This window comes from Poeciliopsis prolifica, unplaced genomic scaffold (genome assembly GCF_027474105.1).
Source record: "Poeciliopsis prolifica strain line A6 unplaced genomic scaffold, Auburn_PproV2 SCAFFOLD009, whole genome shotgun sequence".
In the NCBI taxonomy this organism is placed as follows: domain Eukaryota; kingdom Metazoa; phylum Chordata; class Actinopteri; order Cyprinodontiformes; family Poeciliidae; genus Poeciliopsis; species Poeciliopsis prolifica.
Window position 1 is genome coordinate 1905790 of NW_026562384.1, and position 20135 is coordinate 1925924.

Genomic DNA, 20135 nt, shown 5'->3' on the forward strand with positions numbered 1-20135 from the left:
CCAACATTGACTCTTCTTTCCACACCAACAACCTGTACACTGGAGAGGATTCTTGTTAGTGCTTAGATCCAATCACTGATAGGGAAAAAAGGGGAATATTTTTTTACCGACCAGCTGGTCAGGGCAGGTCAGGCGGAAAATGGTCAGATTCCAGCAAACTTCTAACTTCTTCCCAAAAAGTAAAGGTCCAAGACGCTTACTGCTTCCAAAGGAATGAAATGGCACAAGCAGGCTGCATAGTTTTGGATTTGATCGTTTCATAGTGTCCAGGTCTGTCTTAAGACAATGCCAAAAGAGAAAGACAACTTCAGGAAGTAGTTGTTGCTGCCTATCAGTCTGGGAAAGGCCAAGATGTCATTTCCAAACAATGGCGTCAGAGCTTTCAGCAATTATCTCCGCTGTCAATCTTCACCAAGGTGGACGTCCAAGAAACAGTTGTAAAGCCAAATCCTTCTGAAATACGGTCCCTTGGGTAGTTAAGAGCACCATTGAGACATTTGGCTGTAACGGGCAGCCACATTTCGTGGAGACACCTTAAAGAGGGTGTGTGTGCCGGCACTTTATACAGACTCTCAAGCACAATGGTGCCGAGGTGACGGGCTTGTGTTTGCTTCTCTGTGTATAGGAATATTCTGATGTCAGTGCAAGAAGCTGAAGGTTGAATGAAACTTGTCACCTAACAGGATGCTTAGGAAAATGATCTTAAGCACATCATCAAATATGCAACAGAATGGCTAAAAAACAAAATAAGGCATTGCGAAGAAGCCGTGAAAGCTGTCAGGCTTAAGAAAGCTTTTTATAAATTTGAATAGAAAGCAACGCCAACTGGAAGTAAAATATGAAAAAGTTGCCAAAATGTAGCTTGATCACACACCTTTCCATGAATCAGAATTAGCTTCTCCAAAAAGTGGCAGTAAAGGCTCTAATATTGAATAGCAGATGTGTGGCTAACTTGCCTATATGCTGTAGCTTGAGTCAGTCTATTTTATTGTTGTTTTGTGGTTTGATATGACCGATGGCTCTCCCACTGTTATGAATATGTTTACAACTTTGAATGCATTGCTATTAACACCACATCCACAGTTGATTCCACATTTTAATTAGCAATGAATGTGCTTATGTGTTTTGTCAGTATGTTAAAAAGTTGTATTATAAACTGTGACAAGTGCTTGGTGATACTTTTTCTTAATGTTCTGGGCCATTTAAGACATAAATGCTCAGACATTTACAAAGGAAGTGCAAAATAATCAACATTTCCACGCATGAGTTGCTGAGCAGACTGAAGTACAGTTACGCCATTTACCCATTCTGAAATAAATACCCAACAGATCATGTGATTTTTGTATCTGCAGCTAGATTTAAGCTTTGCTTTAGCTCTTATCAATTATTTCCATTTTGGGGATTCATTCCAGTTTTGTGTCTACCGGTGAACTGAAGATGCTTTGAATGCAGTTCTTCTTTCCACAGCGGCTCTTTAGTTAATCGGTGCTGCTCTAATACTTAAAGTTCAATGTCCTGCAAAATATCAAAATAGCTAGTTTTTGTCATTTTCATACTTATTTGGACAGTTTAAAGCATAAAGTTGTTTAGTAAATTGAGATTTTAAGAAAAACTGCTTTCTGTGCTCTCTCTTTGAGTTTGTGACCGTAGTAGCATAGCTACCTGTCCTTCAGCTCACCTGAGCCAAGTTCAAATAAATTTCTTCGCTGACGATATTGTGCTTCTGTCAAGGACAAGAATGAAACTGTGATTTATTTTTAGTGTTTAGAATTTTGAAGGAGACACAGAAATCTGGACAGTGGCCACTATTTTCTGAGCTGCAGTCAGCCATACTGTCTCCTGATTGTTTCAACATCACAACATCCCCACACGCATGCACACACACACACACACACAGCGACACTGCGGTCTGACATAGCGTCATTGTCTGAAATAGGACTCACTTCCTCTGTTTATTTAACCTCCTTTGAAGAAGCGAGAATGCAAGGACACAGAAGTGTGTGTGTGCTCTGAAACTAAGCAACTAGTAGACGTTCTCAACTTAAACACTTTAGCATTTAGAAGAGACCTAGTAGGAAAAAAGAAATATTTATTGTGACCTATTTTATTTTTCTTCTAAAACTCTAAATAATTTTACCATTTCTCTTTTGATAGGATCATGTCAGTTTCCTTCATGATGCATGCACAGGCATGTTAAAAATAGAGCACACTCTGCATTAATGTTATGTTTTATCATGTATCCTCTAGAATGTGGTCACTACAAAACCACAGCCCTAATTCTACAATGTCAATAATTGTTATACGAAGAGAGGTTTATGAAAAACTTAGTACACCCATCACACTTGACATTCATAGTCAAGTGTGATGACTTCGCATATAGACGTTGCAAGACCAAATAGCGCTGCAATGTATAATCCTGTTGTTTTGACTGACTAAAGCCAGTCACCATATATATATATATATATATATATATATGTATATATATATATAAAAGAGGCATAATATATGTTCCTGACAGCAAGAATGTTTGCAGTTGCGCCACAAATCTGACAATCCGGGTCTGTATGAATCCAGGCATGTGACGAAGCCGTTCTTTGACGGCCAGTGTTTGCCACTTTCATACTTGCGAGTCATCTGACTCGTCCGTGGTCTGGCGCGCTCATTGTGGACGTATTTGTCTTCCAGGGTCTTTCCCATCTTCACGCCCATCATGTGATCCACCGAGACATAAAGGGCCAAAATGTTTTGCTCACGGAGAACGCCGAGGTCAAACTGGGTAAGAGAATGCAGCAAGATACAGAGTATTAACGAGGGAGTATAAGAGTCTTTTCTTGGTGTTTTCATTCATGATCATTTCTCATATTTTCGTACTCCAGTTGACTTTGGAGTCTCAGCTCAGTTGGACAAGACGATTGGTCGAAGGAACACTTTCATTGGTACTCCCTACTGGATGGCTCCAGAGGTCATCGCCTGTGACGAGAATCCGGACGCCACCTACGACTACAGAGTAACTTTTTTTGCAACGCAAACAGAACACTGCATAAATTTAGATGATGTTTTTGTAGGGCAAAAATCCAGTGAAGAATCAGCTCCTCACAAACGGCAAACAGTGGAAAAATAATTAATAAAAGATTTGGAGCCGACAGCAACAGCTAAGTTGCAGCTGTGACTCGGTGTGTAGAGCTGTTGTTTTGAGATCAGAAAGTTGAGGGTCTGATTCCAGCTTGTCACATGTTGATGTGCCCCTGGGCATGACGCACAACACCCAAGTTAGTTTTAATCTAATTATTTATTGTAAGGTTTTGTTTTCCTCTGATCTATTAGATATAAAAAGATACAACAATCTGAGCCTAATGGCTCATTTGCATGTGACAAGAGAAAGCAAGAATCAAACCCACAACCTTTGCAAAACAACTACTATACCCTCTTAGGCATTGTCACCTGATGTATGTAAATCTGCAGTTTCATCTTTATATTTGTATCATTTTGTCTCATTTACAGAGAATTTAAATCATATTTCTTGTTTCAGTGAATCCACTGATTCATTTCTAGAAGTGAGATTTCAGTTTCGGAAATCTTTGTATTTGAAACATTGTCTATAATTAATCTGTTTTTTGTCTTGGTCTGCACCCAGACTGACTCATAGGCTGCAAACAGCCACCAAATGGGGTTTCATCTTAGCTTGTGTCTGTTACAGACTCAGCTTTTTCTGTTCTCTTTTGTTTTTAGAGCGATCTTTGGTCATTAGGCATCACTGCATTGGAGATGGCGGAAGGAGCTCCTCGTAAGTTACAAACACAACAGATGTAGATCTGTGATGTTGAGGTAAAAAGTTGGTGCGCCCTTAGTCAGCACCTCGGTTTGGATAAATTTAGCTCACGATTCATTACACCGTGTCCATACTTACTTTAGTGAAGAAACAGTTTGTACAACTAACACATATTTATGTAGGGGAGTTGGTAGTAAAAAATTGCCATATAATAAATTGGTTGATGATCTGTGAATTCAGGTGCATGTTAAGGATACATATGTAGTTGTTGCCAATAAATCAGTAAAGGGTTATAAGGTCACATACAGTTAATTTGTTGTCCATCATCCTGGGATGTGGGGTCAAAGTTCAGGCCTAAAGCCATTTGCCATTAGCAATTTGCATGAATTTTATGCTAAAATTTTTTAAGGGAGGAGGATCTTTTCAGAAATGCCTACATTGTCTTAAAATGGAAATTTAAGTTATTGTCTTCTATTATTACCATTTTTGTCTTTTGTTTAAAGTAGATGAAAAGTCATACATTAAAGTTAACAAGATACATACGAAAGTTTTCTGAAGAACAAAAGACTTCTTGATCTATTGTAGTGGATTAAAAAAGACAACAAAAATTAAGAAATCAGGTTTTCTTAAAAAATAAAACCAAATATTTGACAACCTTTTAAGATAATAAGTTTATTGTCCAGTAAAATTTGTTATAGCAACAAGCCTACACACTGAGCCAATGGTTCATAATGAACGGGTCAGTTATTCTCATATTTACTGTTGTCTATCACTCTCTCTCTGAGTAACATCGCTTGATCAAACCTTTTCTGACATTCCACTCTACAAAATATATTGTAGCTGCGATATCAGGATGATGTTTTGAAACAATCCTAAAATGTAGGATTTTGGTAATAAAGAATAGTCATGACAACGCTTTGTAATCTAAACCTGAAGGCCTGAAAATGACTGAAACGTCTAGAAATGTAAACTCTGAGCTGAAATAGGGTTTACTGTATTGGTTCTTTCTTTCACGGGACTGTAAAGAGTGTGCAGGAATCACTGCCTCTCTTCCAAGGATGCTTTAAATCCATTTTCAGCTGTCCTGACACACTTTTCTCCTCTCCTTGTTGCTTTCCCTCTGCAGCTCTCTGCGACATGCATCCGATGAGAGCTCTGTTTCTGATTCCTCGAAACCCTGCGCCCAGACTCAAATCGAAGAAGTGGTAAGCCTGTGAACACAACTCTCATCTGTACGTTCAACACAGGGAAACAGGCAGAAGGCTTGAGGCTCTCAAGTGGCTTTTGTTGTGGGTTTCGTACATCTGACGATCAGTCGACACATTCTAGTTATTTCTTTTCACAAAAGGCTCAGTGCTTGTAGACGTGTGGCGATCACTGCAAGTTATTTGTCCTGTGTGTAAAAGAAAGTTACTGTGGTGTTTCTGTTCTAAGTCTAAATCAGGTTTTGATTTTTACCCTCTTCACATCAATCACTCATCTTGCACTTCCTGCCCTTTCATGCATAATAGAAAAGCTCTTCCCATTGAACTCTAGACTGACAGTATCTGCTGTCTTTCATTCACTATTGAAATGATCAGAAATGCCTTTTCTCCCGGCAGCTTTTAATAGCTACAGTACAGAGCTTTGCCATGATTTTACCCAGAGACCTCCATGAGGCGGATAAACAAAGCAACAACACACATATTTCTTTCCCTTCCTTGTCCAAAAAACAGACAACAGTCCGGTTCGACTCTCGCAGTGATTTCTGACGATAGATTCAGCTTTAAAGCTTCACATCGACTTTACAATTTGCACAATATTTTTCTTTGGGAGTGCTGAGAGGAATGATTGGAGATAAGTTGCCAGGCAACTCTAGAAAATTTATAGCAGCAACTAGACACAAGTATTGATGTAATCATTATTGATTTGTTTGCTTTTTACATTGAATTGTTGTGTTTTTTGTTGGAAACTTCTTGGTCTTCAAATTGACGAGTATTTGAGCACAAATTGATCTAAACGTCTTAGTTTAAACTAAGCAACTTATGCAATTTTATGTTGTTTATTTAATTGTTATCTTATATGTTTTCCATTGTTTTTGTCAAAAAGCCTTTTTGGTTTTTATTGTTACTGTACCAGCAACAAAAAACTAATTGAATCTAGAAGAATAACATACAGCATCTCCATCTGTACAAATATCAACAGTCATTTACATCAAACAAATTTTTAATTAATAATCAATAAAAGAGTTGATACTGTCTTATGTGAGGAAAATGTGCTAATATCTTGACTAGCTTTAGTAAAACATAATATATTTTTTTAATTATTCTCAAACATTGATTAAAAAAATAAGATGTAACACTTTAAACTGTTTTTTTTTTACTATCTTATTCTAGCAAATAGTGCTTGCAGCATGGCTAACATTACAAAACATCAATCTCAAACAGATTTTATAATTGTTTTTAAACAATGGAAAATAACAGTAGACAGTTGTTGATTCAAAATGCTAGTCATAGCAATGCTAGCAAAAAGTGCAAATAACTGCTCGCATTGCTAAAGCAGCAATATCTGTGTATTGTCTACATAATTTTGACAGCCAGCTGAACAAAAGCTGAAGAAAAAATTCAAGCCACGTTCAAAGACATGAAGGCTTATATAATAATTTTTATTATCACCATAAGAAGTCAATGCACTACTATACAAAGAGCAGTATAAAGAATTCATCCGTACAACACGGTCGAGCCATTTACGTCGAGTAAATTTAAATTGGGGCACAAATTATGTCTTGGATGCCTTCAGTTATTTGGATCTAGGAAGTAATTCTTTTCCTGTTTTCAGTCTTTTTGTACAGAATCATTTTTTATGTTTAATTCGCAAAGAAAAAAAGGCCAAATGACTTGATCACAATTGATTTGTAAAAGCAATAAAAAGTGTAAAACACCCTAAAGAGTGAATACTATTTCTAGGCAGTGTATGTGTGTAAAGCCGGTACCTCATGATACTTGTTGCTGTAATTGCAGCAGAAGTTAGTTTCTACAAAGTATCGACTGAGAGAATACAAACAGATACAACATTTTTAGTTTCTTCTATATATTTTTCCGAAGCACATTGAAGTGTGTAGTGGAATTTAGATAAAATGTGAAAAAGGTCCGTATAATGTAGAATCATGGTACATTTACTCTAATAAACATTGCAGCAGCTGAGCTAAATTTAGCTAATTATGGAAAAGAATGTTCATTTCCAGCATTTATTGCAGCAGGTTAGACCGATTTTTCTGAATCATTTCTTTGCCTCGCTTTCCGCAGGTCGAAGCGTTTCTTGTCGTTCGTCGACAGCTGCCTGGTCAAAAACCACATCCACCGACCCGCCACAGACGCTCTGCTGAAGCACGCCTTCATCAGGGACCTGGCGAACGAGAGGCAGGTCCGCATCATGCTGAAGGACCACCTGGACAGAACCAGGAAGAAGCGAGAGAAGGGTGAGGCGACCCAACAGGTTTTAGGGTCTTTTGGGTCTTTTTGTCAAGATCCTCCCAGCTGCTGACCTGACTGCTGTCTGTACCTGCGTTTCCTTTACAACTATATGAAAATGTTCTGCTAATGCCAAAAAAAAGCCACAATATCACAATTGGGTGCTTCCATTAAATACAAAATGAACTAAAATCTCATGGGAATGAGCTAGTTCACGCGATAAATCATTAAAAATCTTGGGAGCGATGGATGTAAACAGTTACATCATATATATTTATAATCCAGCCATGGTGCTAGTGTTCATCATCTATCAGTCAATCAGGGGAGACGTCTTATTCAGGAATTGTAACGACAAGCCCCGCCTACTTGGGAGCGGCTACGTATGCGCAGTTTTGGTGAAATTGCAGTCGACCATTTTACAAAATAGCTACGAATTCAACATGTTAGAATGAGACACAACTTTTCTGAACTGTGACGCTGCGAGAGCTCTGGTGGAGCGAGGTGAATGTTGTCTGAAAAAAAAAAAATCATCATCCTCCTACTACTTCCTCTCTTCTTCTTCTGCGTTTTTGCCAGCAGTAACATCTGGCTGTTGGTCACGTGACTCGTGTGATGGAAAAAAAAGTGTTTCCATTGCAGTTTTGAGACATACATCAACTTACATGTGACTGAAAAACTGCCTTTTCCCTTCACAAAAATGTTTGAATTTTTTTTTCTAAAAGTTGGTATTTCCATTCAGCGCATTTTTGTAGTTTCAATTTGAGCAGTTTTATGGTTCGTGGAAACACAGCTGGTGTGAAGATTTATCTCCCACATTTCCAGATGAATCCCTCACCAGTCTGCTCAGGCGCTCTCTAACTCTCAATGTTCATCTACAACATGAGGAAATGTTGTAGATGCCCACATTTTCACAAAATTCCTCTTGGTGAGCTTTAAAAAGTCTTCACTTTCTGATACCACTACCACAATCCTCTGCTACTTTTTTTTCCTTTTTTTTTGAAGGGAGGAAGGAAGCAGGGATTTTGGAGAGATGGAAACAGACACAGGACAGCGCAGCTGGAATGCGAAACATAGAGGGAGGAGCGCTGTTCTGAAAATAATTTATCCCCGTCCGTTCCCTAGATGAGCTCGATGTGAGACGCCAACATCAGCCCGGCGTTTTTGTTCACAACGGTTTTTTGCACGTTGTGAAAAAAAACCTGATCAGATCTATCAGTTTTATCCGACTTTATTTGCAGAGGTGAAAAAATAGGCAGAAAGGAGAAGGAAGACGAGAAAGAGCGAGACGCTTAGAGGAAGGAAGGAGGAAACAGAATGGCCATCTGGTTCTAATCTCTGAGCTTCCAAAAGCATACTAAATGGCTGGAGACTTTATGCTTGCTCTGTGTGTGTATGTGTGTGTATGGGTGTGTGTTTAGAGCCGTCTAAGTGTGCATGCCCTACTAAATAAAATGCCTGTCGCATTATTGTGTGAGTGAGCTGCTGGGAAAAATATAAATAAATAAATTCTCTGGATGTGACACATAGGAGGATGTGTCATCTTTCAGTGTCCTCAGGGGCGTAGTTTGAACAAAGATGGGTTGCGCTTTGTGAGATGTGTCACCCAACGATGAAATTTAAATCAACAAATTGCTCCTTTCTTCTCTACTTAGCCCAAAACTTTGGATAACAACACGACAGGCGTAGAGAGGGACTTGGAACGGAAGTGTTGTTGATCTTTTTTTTTTTCTATCTTTCTGCTTTAACCAACTCCACCTGGGTTGTGTTACCTTTAATGTCAATATCTGGAGAGTCAAGTCAGTGTTCAGCTTTTGGCTGAGCTGCTCTCACAACAGATGTTGTTCAAAGGTCGTTACTAGAGCTTCATCTTCTCTCTCCCCCCACCACCACCTCAGAACAATGATTTTATTCTGTTGGCTACAGGAAAAACAACAAAACATTTTCTGTGTACATATGTGGCTCTAAAATAAATATAGTTTTGAGTAGGAATGTAGCTACCAGTTTTAGCTCATTCTGAATTTTCTGTAAGAGTTTTACTTGGAGAAGATGTCAGATTGGCATTAATAGCAGAGGCCATATTTTCCAAAAGTTGCCTTTTTTTCAACCATCCCTTTTGTGAGTTGCACAGGGGAGTATTAAGTCCAGACTAAGAGAATTTCTACCTAATATTAAAATATAGTTTCAAAGAGGTTTTCAAAAGCTGAGAACATTTTCAAATACTGTGCTCTCAAAAAAATTAAACCAAATAATTTAGCTTATTTGCTTTCCTGTTTGCTGCTTTAAATCTCGCTTGAACAAATTGCAGACATTACATTGCAGGGTAATACACTTTTCATTTTCCCACCAACTGATCAAACAAAAATTAGCTAGCGAACCAAAGCAATTTTTTTTTGCTTTGGTTGGGAAGCAAACAAAATTGATTTACTTCCCAGTCGATTTCTGTCGTTGGTGTTAGTGGACATAAACACCAATGACAGGGACAGTTTTGTGTTTACAGTGCTAGCTTTTCAATCCAACTATCATCTATTTCTGGACACAGTCTTGACTAACGGTGACCTCTTCTCTCATCAGTCCTTGGAGTCAATCAGATGTTTTTTTCTCTGGCTTCTGTTTATCCACCTGCTTTTTTGAGAACAGACGCTCAGCGAGGTTATCTGGGGAGTTTCCTCACCACTGATCCCAAGCGTCAGTGTTTTGATCTTTGAACCTTTTTGTTATGACTTTTCCCTCGAGACATGGACCTCCGCCGTGCCGTAAAACACAGCGTCCATCACAAATCTGTTTCCGGATTGTTGGAAGAAGACGTTCTTTAACACAGGGTTTGTTCGTGGCAAAGTTCTTGGGCAGAATTGTGACAAACTGGAGTCACTTGGATTGGGATTAATTGTATTCCCAGATGTCCCAAAACAATCGGAAAGGTTCTCTTTGACTCCATGTTTCCTGTCATTGATGTTTTTCTTGGACAAACTTTACTTCTTTGCTTCCCAACTTTGAGCAAGGAATCCGTATCACATTGTTAGGGAAAGTGTATCTCTTTTGTCTGTGGAAAAACATTTTATAATTTTATCGATGGAGGGAAAAAAAAATCTCTCTGCGTCATAAAAAAAAGAAATGCATCGGGTAGAAGATTAAATATATGGAATATGAACTGCACAGCATTCTGGGAGATGCAGGGAGAGGAAAGGCTTTTGATAAGCTAGGCTGGTGGCGCCAACTAACTCACTCTCTCTTTGGTTAGCAACAAAATGTTGAGTGACCTGTGCAGCCGCAGTTTCACAGTTGTTCGCTGTTTCTCACAACTACTTCAAAATAAAAACATAAAACGACGCTATGGAGTGACAACTCTGGATAAAAGAGGAATGGTCATGCCTCCAGATTGGCAGCATTTCAGACATTCAAAACAAAAAACAAATCAATAATTATCCTCGCCTCGGGTCGGACCGATTCTTTTACAGCTCTGGCTCTTCTTGGTCCGTCTGTTCTGATGCTGCTGTTGGTTTCTACTCTGCTGATAATCAGCCTCTGCCAGTGTGAAGCTGAATTCTTCACCACTTTCTCTCTGTATTTCTCTCTGTTAGAGGATCCGAGCTATGAGTACAGCGGCAGTGAGGATGAGGAAGACGAGGTCCCAGAGGAGGAAGGCGAACCCAGGTAGTCGTCTGTTTCAGTTTCTCCACATGGACATTCTGTCCATTGTGTCCCTCTCTTGTTTGTTCCTCTTGGTGTCCAACAACTGATGACTGATGGGTCGATCTGTAGCCCATTAGTCACCAGTTGACTGATGGGCTACAGATCATGTTGTTTGTTTACTTTCTCACGCTCTTTTTGTTTGTTTGTTTGTTTGTTTCTCCCCTCTCAGCTCCATAGTGAACGCTCCTGGGGAATGGACGTTACGGCGGGAGTTTCTGCGGTTACAGACAGAAGATCGCCAAGGAGGCAGAGAGTTGGGTCATGGAGGAGCTCAACAACGACAACAGGCAGGTTGATTTTATACACCTTCATGTTGAGAAACTGAATCTGTGTTTGTCCTGAACTAAGTTTCTTCTGAGTGAGTTTGTTTTTCACTCAGTGTAATTTACTCCTGTTGTTAGCAAAAATAATGGATGCGAGCATAATTAATTATTCAGCTCTCACTGGTAACACTACTGGTCTAAGTTATCAACTCCATAATATCTGTCTTGTTTTATAGCAATTCCTCTCCCTCCCACACAGTGTGACGTCACCCCTGCTCCCAAAAAAAGACTATTAATAACTGCTTCCAATATCAGTAAAGCTAGAAAAACTATTTTGAATATGCTTAAATTCTTTTTCATACTGTAGTTCTTAAGGAAACTCCCCATTTTGGCTAAAAATGGTATTGATGGGCCAAACCTCTAGAAAACCTGTAACTAGAAGTAGACCACACATTTCTAAATGGCGCATCGAAAAAAAAAATGTCTCCAAATAATTTGTGAAATATTGTCCTGATTCCCACTCAATAGTTCCACCATTTAAATTCTTTAATTTGTTTTTGATGCTAAAATGTCCCATCAATTTTAAAATAAAAAAAATTAACATATTGTATAATCCTTGTTTTTTCCCCCCCTTTAAATCATTACTAACCAAACCCCTCTCCTGTGCTGTTGCAGCAGTAGTCACAGCGTGCGCCTACCAGAACTAAAACCCACAAAAACGTCATGATATCGTTGCAGAAGGTTATTATGATGCTGAAGCAGATAAAACATTTTCTGGATATAATATCTGAACACAAAGATAAGATGGCACGCCACTGGAAGCTCGCCTGGGCTCAGTCCTCATCTCTCTAGTCTCAGCAGAGTGAACCACATTACTGTAACACGGGTCAGTAATTAATACCAATCAGTAACCAGCAGTGTGTGTGTGTCTATTTTTTTCTCTCTGTGGGTATTCAGAAATCTGAAATCTTGAGTCAGAGCGATCTGACGAAAGATTATTCCATGAGAGTAGTTCAGCCTCAGTTGTTTTTGTTTTTTAATTTCTTACTGCAAGAACTAAGTTGGAGAAATCCATCAGACCCAGATGTCTGGGCAGGTTTCTCTTTTTCTTTCTTGTTCCTTTATGTGTGTTGCTGTTTTTAAGTTGGGTTCTGTGAAGTCGTTCTGAAAGTGAGTTTCTCGCCCGCAGTAAGCAGACGGATTTGCATTAAGAAGCAGGTGGGATTAGTGACAGGAAGCCACCCGAAGTGCTGCTAAGAATAGGACAGTAAGATTTCTAGCAACTGAAGTAATCAAAACCTAAAAAATCAACAATTCAATCAACATAGTACTTTAAATAAGTGCTAATTTGTGGTCGACTTCAGTGTTTTACTTCCATCTATACTGAGAAATGACTCATTAACACTGTCTGGAGTCAAAAAAACACAAGATGACAAGCGGCTATAAAGTAATGGATCTTTAGATAAAATTAGATGACAATATGTGTGTTTGTTGTGTTAATACAACAAACAAACAAAAAAAATGTTGATAAAGTTGATAAAAAATAACCTTAGAAATTACCAGAGTTAATAATAGAGAAAATGAAACAATAGTGCAAAATTAAAATGCTAAGATTATCCTTAGTGGAAATGAAACTAAGCTTTTTGCTTTTTCCACTCGATCACAAATTTAAAAGTGGAGATGCATGTACTTAAGTGTGCTGAACTGGTGCAGATGTTGTCAAATGCATTTGTAATTTGGAACATTTATATCATGTAAATGAATTCAGCTGTGCTTTTCTGTATCGGATCTTAACAGCTGATACTACACCTCAGATATCGGTATCGGAAGTGAAAAAAGTAGGTCGGCACATCCTCAAATGAAACACCAAGAAATAAAGTAGTATGTTTCCCTTCAGGGTTGGTTAAAATGTTAATGAGTAGCTATGATTAGTCAAACAAGAAACCAAAATTTAAAAGTTACACAGTGAAAAAGTTCAGGGGTCGTGAATGCTTCTGTAAAGATTATATGGTTAAAAGTCGCAGAGAAAGTTAATATTCTTAATAAGTATGCATTAGAAACATCCCTGATGAAACATGAAATAAAATTGGACTTGCAGTTCTCAAAAATAACTTTGTCAACCCCTGAATTTGACCTGTCAGCAGCAGCAGCACCCGCAGCAGCTGGCTGAGCAGGAGCGGATCAGGCAGATTCTGGCCGACCGACAGAGGCGGATCCTACAGCAGCAGGAGCAGCGGCAGAAACTGGAGAACGTGAGTCACAGTTTCTATCTGCACTCAACATGGCTCCAACCTCTGAACCCCATCTGTCACCTTCCATCATTATCATCGTCTTCATCACCAAGGAGCTCACGTCAGCTGCTCTGCTGCGGCAAAAGTGTTTCTGCAACCTGATTGTTTTTCTTCATAAGAAAAGAAAAAAAGGCGATGGCTTGAGTCTTGATGTTGAAAAACTGAAAAACCACAATGGTATCTGAAACGTTCAATACCTCTGCACTCCACAGCAGCAGAAGCAGCAGCTGACGGAGTGTGCCTTTCAGTGGGCGGAGCTTCAGGAGGTTTTTATGGGGGAGGAGTCTGATCTCCATGACAACAGAATCCTACTGGAGGAGAAAAACAGGAAGTGTGACAGGAGACAGGTAAAGATTTAGAGTTTTGTATACGTAGAGGCTGACACAGATTCAGTTAACAGACCTACGACTAAACTGTTGCATTGCAGCTCTGGCTGCATGTTTTCTGTTTTTTATTCTTTGGATGCTGAACTTTCACCCCAACTCCAAGCCTTTTTGCAACTTTTTACAGAAATTCCTAAAGAATCGTCCTGTTTTGAGCTTCATCCATTTTTCATCCATAGCGTTATGCTGCTTCCCTGCAGCATGATGCTAATCCACTTTTTTCGTTTTCGGTATCGATATCTGATGTTTAGTATTGGCTGACCCGATTTGACACAGAAAATTAGTAATGGATTGACTTAAAACATTTCTCTTTTATTTTAAACACAACATTTATTTTAATATTTATTCATCTTTCACAATAAATGATAAACGACACTATAAATCCCATCTCCAGTACACTAAAGTAAACACAATAAACATCTAAACAGATGTTTAGAGCCCGACTCCAGAAGAAGATCCGAAATTTAAATCAAATTCATGAAAATAATTGGGCCGTCCTCCTCACATCCCCTAATTTACGCATCAGCCTTCGCAACATCTGAGCAGAGAAGAAATGCAGACAGGAAGTTGGGTTGAAGGAGAAGGATGAGGGAACCGCTCTGCGTCACAAGTCGTCGGCACAGAGGAAGTGGCACATTGTAAACATGACAGACATGTAGCAAGATGCATGACTTGATACAGATGCTCTCAAGTGATGCAAACAAACTTCAGCTTAGAACGCTGAAATACATCTAAAAAAAAAACTTAAGTACAGTAGTTTTCTTCTCTAGTATCTTATTAAGTTTTACTTCTTGTTTTTCTGCAAAATATCTGGCATTCTCTCAAAATTCTTTTGAATTATTTTCAAAAGAAATAATTCCAACTTTCTTTTGAAAATGTGTTGGGGGGGGGGGTGAAAAAAACAAAAACCAAACAACTTGAAGTGACAGCCAAAACCAAACGGTCCTGCCAGTAATTTCAACTCTACCCTTGTCCAATGATGCAAGAGTAGGAGGTTCAACACTTAAAAGACTGGATTTTCTAGACAAACGAACCAGAGTTCATTTAAAGCAGAGCTGGTGTGAATGCACCCTAACACCCCCTGAAATATCTATTATCCCATTATGCTCTGTAGGTTTAGTTTAGTAAAGCAGTCACTGACTTCAGCATGATGCTTCATTAAGTTTAATGCACCAGTATGTGATTAGGTGACACGCTCAGTGAGTGTGTGATGTGATGTTTTGTCAGAGAAAGATGTGAAATGGTGCAGTGATTACGACCATCTTGCGCATCTATTCCTACAGCATCCAGGAATGTGTGGAGGGGAAGCTTGATTAAGCAAGTGTTAACAGGAAAAAGGGAAATGACAACGTTGAAACAGACGTCTCCGATGTAGAAAACAGATCGGCTTGTTATCAGGACAAGAAGTGTGAAGTGTGACTTGCTTTATGTAGATATTCAACCTGCAGCTGGGTTCCAGTTGAAGTCCAGTTGTCTTTTCTTCATCCTCTAATGTTTGGCTTGTCCTGAAAGCAGACCAACGTTGAGTTTCCATTCTCATAGTTCTGCCTTCAACTCGACTGAAAACTCGTAATATTGAAAACTATTATCTGAACTACAAACCAATCAGTTCAAATGAATGTTTCCTGATCTGCCAAAGCTAAAAAGAGGCCAAATATCCGACCAGAATTAGAGCAGAAGCTCATTTAATAAACCTGCTTGTATATATTTTAGTCTGTATATTTGCTTTGGCCCTGCCTGAAGAAAATCCACAGTAGATCCCATCTGTCCAGTTCTGGTTTTCAGTTTTATTATTGTTCCAACACGGCGGGGAAGACAGTTATCCTGATGATGATTATACAAAGCTTTCTAATTCAACCAGCATGTGTCTGTTAGTGACATAATTTCTGATTTCTCGCTTATTTGCTGTAAAAGTCCCATGACTCCTACCTCATCCCCGATAGTTTACACTTTCCCACCGCCGCTGTGTGATCAGGGCTGACTTGAACCCCTCAGGTTCGGGCAAACACAATTTAAAAGCAGCGTTGCAATCACTGTAAACATTTAAATCCGGTAATTACCCAACGTAAATGTTACAAAGAACATGCCCACTTTTGAGTGTTTGGATTATTTTTTTGTGCTCCAGGAGAAAATTTTCAAAAATGAGGTCACAATAAAATATTTAGAGTTGAGAGTGGGGCTAAAAAGCTCCACGCTGAATATTTTAGTTCCCACCTCTCAGATTACGATAACCGCTGTTTACAGCTTTCAGGTCTGATCAACGGAAAATCCACGACGACGGGAGTTTAGATTTCAAACTAAGTTTGAAAGAATCTGTAAAATTTGAATGAAATTCTAATTGTAATGGACATACAGATGGGTTTTTTTTAATTAATTTAATTTTTTTAGCACGTGGCTGCCTGTTTAAAAGTGTGTGTGTGTGTTTGAACAGGATCATGCTGGCAGACAGCGGAGCGACAATGTGTCAGTAAGGCCTCTGGACTCCACAGTGGAGCAGGTAATACAGCTTTTCTTGTGCTTTTCCAATTACATGGTGCTAATTCCTCTGATTTAGCTACAAAGGAACAGAATACTTTTTTTTTCTTCTATTTTTTATTTTATTTTTTTTTCACTTTCTCCTACCTAACGGACCACTAGTTCATTGGGGGGTTTGATCCAGTTTTACCTCATTCTGTGGTTTTAAAGACGATAATTGCTCTTTCCATTCAGGGCTGCGTGGAGCGCCGAGTTTCTCTTTACGTTTTCATGCATCAAAAGCTTTTGATCGGGTCGGATATGAGACGACGACGGCTTCTTTTTTGTGTAATCGCTGAAGGCTGATTTCCGAGAGAAAAGCCTCGAATGTTTTGGTCCCCGACTCGGACAGATGGGAGATAAAAATGAAGCGTGCGGCTGAAGCTAAGCAGGAACATGAAAGGGAAACCCAGTGAAATTGTGCACTTGTAATTGAAAGCGTTATAAATAGACTGGGGGGAATTTATCCTGTCGAAGATCTCCACGAAGCAGACTCTGAACGACTTTTGATATGTTTGGGTTTTTTGCTGTGCAGACTGAGCAGTGACGGGGGGAGCTGTTCTACCACCACTTTAAACCGGTGTTTATCACAGCATGCCATCACTTTTGTTTTAAAGCCTCACTCTTCATATCCGTCCTGTCTCCGCTGAGCGCAGCGTGCCGCCTCCTCTCCTCTCCCTTGCCTTTTTCTTTTTTTTTTTCCATCCATCCCTGCCTGAGCCGGTCACAGTAGGAAACCTTTCTTACTTGTAGCGTCTCTCTTTTTACTCTACTCCCAGAATCATACCTTCTGATCTCAGCGCGACAGGCTTTAGACGCTCAGATTTGGCAGAAGGAAAAAAAAAACAAAAAACGTTTTGATACGCAAACACTTTTTATCTACTAACTGTTTTTACTTCCTCTCTGTGACTCCCTGCCACCCTACACACGCATATATGGATCTCAACTGGGTCGTCCGCTATTGCTGAGAGTTCATGTGGTTTTAACCATAATAAATTAAACTTAAACGGGCAGTGTTATGTTTTCCAGGCACATGGCGCTTTTTTTTTTAGCACAATAAGGTAAATAAAGGAACTGCAGGTGTGCTCCTCTGATAATGTTGATAATGTTCATGATGTTTTTTTCAACGTAGCTCCACCAGGTATTTGCTAGTTGTTGCTGACTAGTTTGAAGGAGCTCATGCTGTAACCACCATCATGTTTCACTAATTGTATTAAGTTATTTTCATTATAGAAAAGACGGTTTTGTTATTGTTGTTGGTTTGGGAGATAGATGCATAATCCAAACAAGATTATGCATCTATAATTATCCTACAAGACATTTCCATAATAACTTGTAATGCGACTCTTTTCCTTTAGTCCGTAACGTCGGTGAGCTTAGAATCGACCTTCAGTTCATTCGACACGTTAATACGAGCAGGAAAACTACTAAAAAAACGCTAAAAAGATGCTACAAGTAGGTATTCGTTTAAAGGTTTTTTGGCTCCCTCTCGTTCTTATGTTTTGCTACTCGTAATAATAAACAGCGTCACGACTTGAGCGCACTCGGTGTCGAACGACGCTGATCAGCGGCGTAGAAAGCATGCTGGGTATTTAAAACCAGTCACAGAGAAGGAAACTGCATTAGGTCTCAGGCGTTTTCCTCTCCAAGGCAGAGTTGATCCAAATCTTTCCCTCGGCGGTCTGACGTGAGAAAGCCTCGCTCATGTCCCAGTTTGACTCGCTGATAGCCTCCAGGGACCTTTCTCTTGGTGGAGTTTGCTTTGAAGGACCCTGACTTCGGTCTTGGTGTCTGTCCTCCAGAGAACTGAAAATGCGTATTGACACCATCTGGTCATTTTTAGCCAGTTGACTATTTGAAGTGTGATTGCATTTGCGGCGTAGTAAGTTGTTTCTGCTAAATTAGAAAACAAAGCACTTCTTTAGCTCGGGGCTGCGCTGTTTCTGCTCTACATGTTTGTCTAGGTGTGTGTGTTTTTTTTTTTTTATATTTCTGTTTGTCACTTCTACCCCGGCTTAATGATCCAGTGCTTGCTAATGAGCTTTCTGTCATGTCACTGCTTTGTTTTTTTCTTGGTTTTCAAAAGCTAGTAGCGACATGCAGTACAGATAAAATGCATCATCATCTCTTGCATTTTTCTCTCATCAACTCAAAAGTCCATTCTTTCATAACAGAAAATGTAATATGGTCCCATTGAGGTGTAGCACTTTGCAACAACATTTACATTTAATACAACTTTTATATGTTTTTATGTTTTAAAACAAAAAAGCAACAATTTAGCATGAATATTATTACATTGCTGCAGTCATTTCAGTCTTTGTCAGTCTGTGTGTGTGTGTGTGCTGCTTTCCGTGTCTGCCACATAGAGAGCCGTGGCTCCCAACCCGCCGCTTCAGCACAAGTCCCAGCATTCACAGCTTCAGCCGCAGCCTAAGCCTCAGCCTCTGGCTCAGCATCAGCAGCCCTCGGCGAGCCGGAGGTCCCACCGCACGCTGCCCAAAGACCAAACCCAGCTCCTGTCACTGCAGCACGACCACAGGCAGAAGGAGAAGGAAAAGCAGCGGCAGAGGGAGGCGCCGGTGGCCCCAGTCCAGAAGTTATCAGTTTTTAGTGGCCACAAAGCTACTGCTGCTGCTGCTGCTGCTGCAGGCTCACCTGGCCGTCCTGCAAACACCCAGCGCACCGCGGTAAACTCAGAACGCTTTATCATATCTGAAACAGACTTATGTTTCCTCTCTGGGTTTCTTTCTGTATTCTACCTCACTCGCCAAAAACTCCCCTTCACCCCTGATGAATCCTAAATTTTGCAGAAAAACAGAAAAAGGAATAGAGAGAATTTGAATTCAAAGAGGAAGTGGTTGCTGCAGCGTCTGCGTGTGAGCCAGTGGAAACAGTCAGGGCACTGCTGTGAAGTTGATGATTTCATCTGGTCAGGCTATTTTTCATGCCAGCGAACGCAGACACACACTGACTATTTGTCTGGTGTTTCAACACGTGGTGTTTTTTGTTTTTTTTATACCTCCGTTCTTATCACCTCCGCAAAACCAGGCAGGAACTGTTTGCTGTTGAAAACACAACAACAAAAAAAAAAACACTTTTCAATTTTCAGAAGCATTTATCTCCAGACACCTGTTACAGGAATCAACGTTTTGCTCCCAGTGTAATGTCTTGCAGGATTTGTTTATTTGATCTGCAAATAAGCATGGACTAGAAGAAAGCATTAACTACAGACTCTTACCAGTCAGGAGTTACTACTGGTAACTGCTACTGGGATAGTAGCATGTTAACTACAGTCACATGCTGATGTCAAAAGAAATTATAAGATAGAAATATATAGGTCTTAAAATAACACCAATAGGCCAAGTTATAAATAATCCTAACACCCTTCATTACAGTGTCTTGCAGAAGTTTCCATCCCCTTTTTACGGTTTCACACAGCAGTGCCAGACCTCATGTATTTTATGTGACACTGTTGTGAAATGGAAAGAGAAGTCAATTATAGTTAAAAAAAATTCTTTCACAAATTCAAATCTGAGATGTACAAGATGCATTTTTTCTCCCACAGCCCTTTATTCTAATACCCCTGAATAAAATTAAATTGAATTGAAAAATGTAAGTTTACCTCAGATCCAATAATCGCGGCTTGTTTTTTTGTTTTGTTTTGTTTTTCTCGTGGTAGGATCTGTGTAGGTTTTTTTTTCTGTCCGGTAAAAGTTTGAGTCACCCCCAGAACCTGCATTCTGTGACTGAAAGCAGGCCTTTAATTTTGCCTTGAC

At 39.5% G+C, this 20135-nt stretch overlaps 1 protein-coding gene across 7 annotated transcripts in view; it reads left to right on the plus strand.

Annotated features, from left to right (window-relative positions):
* Positions 1-20135, plus strand: part of si:zfos-2326c3.2 (misshapen-like kinase 1) — a 62025-nt gene that overhangs the window by 18486 nt on the left and 23404 nt on the right. For 3 of the 7 annotated variants that reach the window (XR_008606248.1, XM_055034141.1, XM_055034144.1), the window contains exons 6-16: positions 2686-2776; positions 2877-3007; positions 3730-3784; positions 4896-4974; positions 7054-7226; positions 10797-10869; positions 11078-11195; positions 13313-13423; positions 13675-13809; positions 16277-16342; positions 18726-19046. Coding sequence is in view for 6 of the 7 variants with exons in the window: in XM_055034141.1 (XP_054890116.1) it covers positions 2686-2776; positions 2877-3007; positions 3730-3784; positions 4896-4974; positions 7054-7226; positions 10797-10869; positions 11078-11195; positions 13313-13423; positions 13675-13809; positions 16277-16342; positions 18726-19046 (1353 nt within the window). In the remaining variant the exon portion in view is untranslated. The remainder of the gene's footprint in view (positions 1-2685; positions 2777-2876; positions 3008-3729; positions 3785-4895; positions 4975-7053; positions 7227-10796; positions 10870-11077; positions 11196-13312; positions 13424-13674; positions 13810-16276; positions 16343-18725; positions 19047-20135) is intronic. The other 4 variants (XM_055034145.1, XM_055034143.1, XM_055034148.1 and 1 more) reach the window with 4 other exon arrangements.